This window comes from Vespa velutina, chromosome 22, assembly GCF_912470025.1.
Source record: "Vespa velutina chromosome 22, iVesVel2.1, whole genome shotgun sequence".
NCBI classification, from domain to species: Eukaryota; Metazoa; Arthropoda; class Insecta; order Hymenoptera; family Vespidae; genus Vespa; species Vespa velutina.
Window position 1 is genome coordinate 190499 of NC_062209.1, and position 6072 is coordinate 196570.

General features: G+C 43.1%; 1 protein-coding gene across 1 annotated transcript; it reads right to left on the bottom strand.

The window, feature by feature from the left end:
* Positions 1–4187: 4187 nt before the first annotated feature.
* On the bottom strand, positions 4188–5749 carry LOC124956618 (vegetative cell wall protein gp1-like). The gene is made up of 2 exons (XM_047512671.1): positions 5712–5749; positions 4188–5121 (listed from the first exon to the last, which is right to left on the bottom strand). The coding sequence occupies exons 1-2, from the start codon at positions 5747–5749 to the stop codon at positions 4188–4190; spliced, it is 972 nt and encodes a 323-aa protein (XP_047368627.1).
* Between the last annotated feature and the right edge of the window lie 323 nt (positions 5750–6072).

The window sequence follows — 6072 nt, forward strand, 5'->3', positions numbered from 1 at the left end:
CTGGCTCACCGAAGAGGGGTGAATTTATAATACGCATATGCGCGATCCCGCCCAATCCCCTTTCTCCTCAACATGTTAGTGATAAGAATTGGGAGGTTTTTTAGTCGGTAGGCGATTCGAACCTGAGTGTATGTTCAGGCGGGTTGAATCCGACACTCCCCTGAGTGCCGGGCTCAGGGGGTCTTTTGAAGGTTTTTCCTCCTGACGAAACAAAAAAAACACTAGGCGGGATATTTCCAAGTCCAACAGCTGGATTTGTTCGAGAGGCACTCGCATAACTTTAACCGTCTAGAGGAAATATTTACAAGTCCAACCGTCGCATTAGTTCTATAATCACTCGCATAAGTTTCCCTCTACTAGGCGGAATATTTCCAAATCCATCAGCCGCACTTGTTCGAGAGTCACTAGCTTAACTTTCCCCCGAATAATCGGCATATTTCCAAGTCAAACAGTCCCATTGGTTCACAAGTTAATCGCATAACTTTTCCTCGATTAGTCGGGATATTTCCAAATCTAGCCGTCGCATTGGTTCGAGAGACACTCGCTTAACTTACTTTCGACTAGTCGGAATATTTCCAAGCCCTACACACGCATTTTTTCGACAGACACTTGCAAAACTCTCCCTCGATAAATGAGAATATTTTCAAGTTCGACAGCAGCATTGGTTCACAAGACACTCGCATAACTTTTCTTCGACTCGTCGAGATTTTCCAAGTCCAAAAGCCGCATTGGTTTGAGAAGCACCCGCATAACTTTCCTCCGTCTAGTAGGAATTTTATCAAGCCCGACAGACGGACGGTTATACAAGACATTCGCATAACTTTCCCTCGACGAATCGGATTATTTCCAAGCCCGATCGTCACAATGGTTCTAGAGTCACTCGCATAACATTCCTTCTACAAGTCAGAATATATCCAATTCCGACAGTCGCTTTGTTTACAAGAAACTCTCCTAACTTTCCTTTGACTCGTCGAAATATTTCCTAGTCCGACAAATACTTGAGTTTGAGATGTTCTTTCTTAATTTTCTCTTCAATTAGTCGAAATGTTTTGAATTCTGACAGCAACATTTGTTCGAGAGGCATCCGCATAACTTTCCCTCGACCATTGGGAATATTCCCAATTCCGACAACTGCTTTTGTTCTCAAGTCGCTCGAAGAACATTTCTTTGTGTAGTCGGAATGATTTCTAGTACGATATTCGCTTCTGTTTGAGTGGCACTCGCACAAAATTTCATAGACTAGTCCGAATAATTCTTAGTCCGACAGCCACATTCGTTCGAGAAGCACTTGTATAACTTACCCGACTTGTAGGAATATTTCCAAGTCCGAATGTCGTATTAGTTCTAGAATCACTCGCTTAAATTTCCTTCGACTATTCGTAATACTTCCAAGTTCTACAGCTGCATTGGTTCGAGTAGTACTCGTATAAATTTCTCTCGACTAATCGGTATATTTTCAAGACCGAACGTCGCATTGGATCCAGAACATGCCGCATGACTTTCTCACGACTAATCGTAGTACTTACAAATCCGACACCTGCATTCGTTCGGGAATTATTCGCATAACTTTCCCTCGTCTAATCGGGATATTTCCAAGTTCGACCGTCGCATTAGTTTCAATATAACTCGCATATATTTCCCTCAACTAGCCAGAATATTTCCAAGCTCGACAGTTGCATTGGCTCAAATGTTACTCGCATAACTTTCCCTCGTCTAGTCGGTATATTTCCTAGATTGACAGCCGCATTGGTTCACAAGACTCTTGCATAACTATCCCTCGACTATTCGGAATATTTCCAAAAACAACCATAGTATTATTTCTAGAATCACTCGCATAACTTTTCCTCATCTAGTAGTAATATTTCCAAATACGACAGCTGCATTGCTTCGAGAATCAACTGCATAAATTTCCATCAGATAATCGGTATATTTCCAAGTCTGAAGGCTGCATTGGTTCGAGAGACAATTGTATAACTATCCCTCGACTAGTCGATATATGTCCAAGACCGAAATAGTTCGAGAGGCACTCGTATAACATTCCCTTGACCACTGGGAATACCCCCAATTCTGACAGTCGCTTTGGTTCACAATTCACGTGAATAAATTTCCCACGACTAGACGCAAAATTTTAAAGTCAGACAGATGCATGGATTCTAGAGGCACTCACATCACTTTTCCCTTTAAGTCGGAATATTTCTAAGCCCGACAGAGGCATTAGTTCTAAAGGCTCTCGCAGAACTTACCATCGACTTGTCGCTAATTTTCCAAGTCCGACAGTCGCATTGGTTTTAGAGTCACTCGCATATTTTTCATACGACTATTCGGAATATTTCCATGCATGATAATCGCATTATTTCTAGAGTCACTCCCATAACTTCCCTTCGCCTAGTCGGAATACTTGCAATTACTACATTCACTTTGGTCCACAAAGTACTTCTATAGCTGCCCCTCGACTAGTTTGTATTAGTTCCAAGTCAGCCGGGCCTTTTGGTTCGAGAGGAACTCGCATAACTTTCGCCGAATATTCGGAATATTTGCATGGCTGACAGTCGCATTGGTTTAATAATCACTCACATTACTTTCCCTCGACAATTTGAAATATTTCCATTTCCGACCGTCGCTTTGGTTCACAAGTCACTCGCATAAGTCCGTTACGACTAGTCGGAAAAATTCAAAGTCTGACAGTCGCATTGCTTCACATATTACTCACATAACTATCCCTCGACTAGTCGGAATATTTCCATGCCCGATAGTCGCATTGGTTTACAAGACACTCGCTTAACTTTCCCCCGACTAGTCGGAATTTTTTCAAGTCCTATCGTCGCATTGGTTCTATAATCAGTTGCATAGCCTTTCCTTGACTATTCAGACTATTTCCAAGTCTGTCCATCGCATTAGTTCTAGAATCATTCGCATACCTTTCCTTCGATTAGTAGTAATATTTCTAAGTTCAACAGCTGCATTGTTCCAAGAATCACTCGCACTACAATCTCTCTAGTAATCTGGAAATTTCCAAGACCGACCGTCGCATGGGTTCCAGAATAACTAGTTTAACTCTCCCTTGACTAGTCGGAATATTTCCTAGATCGACAGATGCATTTACTCGAAAGGTTCTCGCATTACTTACCCGCGGTTAATCTGATTATTACCAAGTCCAACAGCCGAATTGGTTCGAGAGGCACCCGCATTGCATTCCCTCGTCTAATCGGAATATTTCTAGGACCGACAGTCGTAATGTTTCGAGATTCACTCTCATATCTTTTCGTCGATTATTGGGAATATTTCTCAACCTGACAGTCGTATTGGTTTAAGAGACACTCGCATAACTTTCTCTCGTCTAAAAATGTTCTATCGGAACGGTTTCGACTGTCGCATTGTTTCGAGATTCATTTGCATAACTTTTCTTCGACTAGCCGGCATATTTTCATTTCCGACCGATGATTTGGTTCACAAGTCACTCACATAACATTTCCTGGAATAGACGGAATATTGCTAAGACTAATAATCTCATTTGTTCGAGAGGCACCCTCATAATTTTCCCTCGACAAGTCAAAACATTTCCAAGAATATTTGTCGCATTTCACAGATCACTTGAATAAATTTTCCTTTACTATTCGGAATATTCCTAGATCCGACAGTCGCATCTTGTTGAGATTCATTCTCATATCTTTCCTACGACTATCGGTAATATTTTTGAATCTGACAATCGCATTGGTTCGAAAGGCACTCGTATAACTTTCTCCCGTCAAATCGGAATATTTCTAAATTCGACAGTCGCATTGATAACAGAATAACTCGCATAAATTTTATTCTACTTATCATAATATTTCCAAGACCGACCCGTCGCATTGGTTCCAGAATAACTAGCATAACTTTACCTCAACTAGCCGCAATACTTCCAAGTCCAATAGCCGCATTTTTCGAAAAGCATTCGAATAAATTTCACCGACTAGTTGAAATATTTCCTTGCCCGACGTCGCATTGGTATTCTAGTCACTCGCATAATTCTTTCTCGACTTGTCGGACTATTTCAAAGTTTGACAAGTGCATTGGTTCGAGAGGCACTCGCATATCATACCGCTCGAAACAATGCGAATGTCGGACTTGAAAATATTCCGACCTAGTCGATGGAAAGTTTTGACAGGGCCTCTCGAAACTAAATGGCTGCAGACTTGGAAGTATTTCTACTAACTAGTAGGTGGTGGTGGCGGCGGCGGAAGAGGGGGTGGCTGTGCTGCTGGTAAATATACTGGAGGTGGTGGCGGCGGCGGTAGTGGAGACGGTGGCGGTGGCGGTGGAGAAGTCGGTGGAGAAGACGGTGGAGGAGGCGGTGGAGGAGGTGGTGGCGGTCCAGTAGGAGGAATTGGAGTTGGCGGTGGTCTCGATGGAGAATACCCAGTTGGAGGTAGTGAAGGCCGCGACGAAGGGTATGATGGTGAAAAAGGAGTTGTTATCGGTGGTAGAGTCGACGGAGTATATGATAGTGGATAAGAAAATGAAGGCGATGATGGTCTCGAAATAGGGCCTGATGGTGGATAAGGGGTAGGTATTGTGGGCGAAGGTGAATAAGATGGAGATGGTAATAATGGTGGGCTTGAAGGAGCATAGGGGATTGTTGTTGGACTAGGTGGATAAGAAGATTGGGATGGTGGAGGTGAAAGGGGAGCAGGTGGAAGTCTTGGAGGAGGTCGCGATGGAGGATAAGATGGTTGAGGAAAAGATGTAGGAGATGGCGTTGGCTGGCGTAATGCAAAATATGGAGTTGAAGATATTACTATAACTTCTTGTGTTTGAGGTGGTAGTTGTGGAGATGTATAAGATGCTGGTGGTGGTCGTGGGGATGGATACGAAGGAGGTGGTGGCCGTGTTGATGGATATGAAGGATGTGGTGGCCGTGGAGATGGATGAGAAGGTAGTGGCTGAGGAGACGGATAAGATGGTGGTGTTTGAGGCGATGGATAAGATGATGGTTGAGGAGATGGATAAGATGGAAGAGCTGGTTGAAAAGGTCGATAAGGAGCAGGATAATTATAAGTAGGATAACTTGGATAGATGTAACGTTGTGCGGGATGGGCAGGTACGTTCGAACCGACATTTTCAGTCGGTAAGAAGAACGGTACCCTCGGCTTTTTATAGTTATGCGAGTGATTTTCGAACAAATGCGGCTGCCGGTTATGTAAACATGACGACTAGTCGAGGGAATGTCATCCGAGTGTCTCTCGAAACAAAACGGTTGTTGGACTTGAAAATATTCCGTCTAGTCAAAGGAATGTTATGCGAGTGCATCTCGAACTAAGGTAATTGTTGGACTTGGAAATATTCCGACTAGTCGAGGGAATATTATGCAAGTAACTTGTGAACGAATGCGACAGCCAAGCTTGGAAATATTGCGACCTAGTCGAGGGAAGTTATGCAAATTGATTTCGAAAAAATGTGACTGTCTGACTTGGACACATCCCGACTAATCGAGGAATAGTTATGCGAGTGTCTTGTGAACAAATGTTTCTGTTGGGGTTCGAAATATACCGACTAGTCGAGGGAAAATTACTGTCTCGAATGAATGCGACCGTCGGACTTGGAAATATTTCGACATGTCGAGGTAAAGTTATGCGAGTGATTCTCAATTCAACACGTCTCTCGTACTTGTATATATTCCGATTAGTCGAGCGAATTTTATACTAGCGCCTTCCGAACCAACGCGTCCCACTTACTTGGAAGTTTTCTCACTAGTTGAAGGAAAATTATTCATATTCCTCTCGAACCAATGTGGCTGTCTTACTTGGAAATATTCCAATTAGTAGAGGAGAAGTTATGCGAGTGCTACTCTAAAGTATGCGACCTTCGGACCAATGTGGCTGCAGGACATGAAAATATTTTGATTAACAGAGGGAAAGTTATGCGAGAGCCTTCCGAGCCAATGCGGATGCCTGACCTGGAAATATTGCAGTTGTTCGAAGAAAAGTTATGCAAGTGTATCTCGAACAAATGCGACTGTCGTACTTGGAAAGTATTCGGCCAGTCGGGAGAATGTGGTGCAAGTGCCTCTCCAAACAACACTACTGTCGGACTTGG

Bases quoted from the DNA above. Each gene is read 5' to 3' on its own strand.
- LOC124956618 (XM_047512671.1), bottom strand. From the start codon at position 5,749: ATGAATAATTTTCCTTCAACTAGTGAGAAAACTTCCAA. The intron at 5,122-5,711 runs GTAAGTGGGACG...TAAAAAGCCGAG, and splicing joins ACTAGTGAGAAAACTTCCAA to GGTACCGTTCTTCTTACCGA.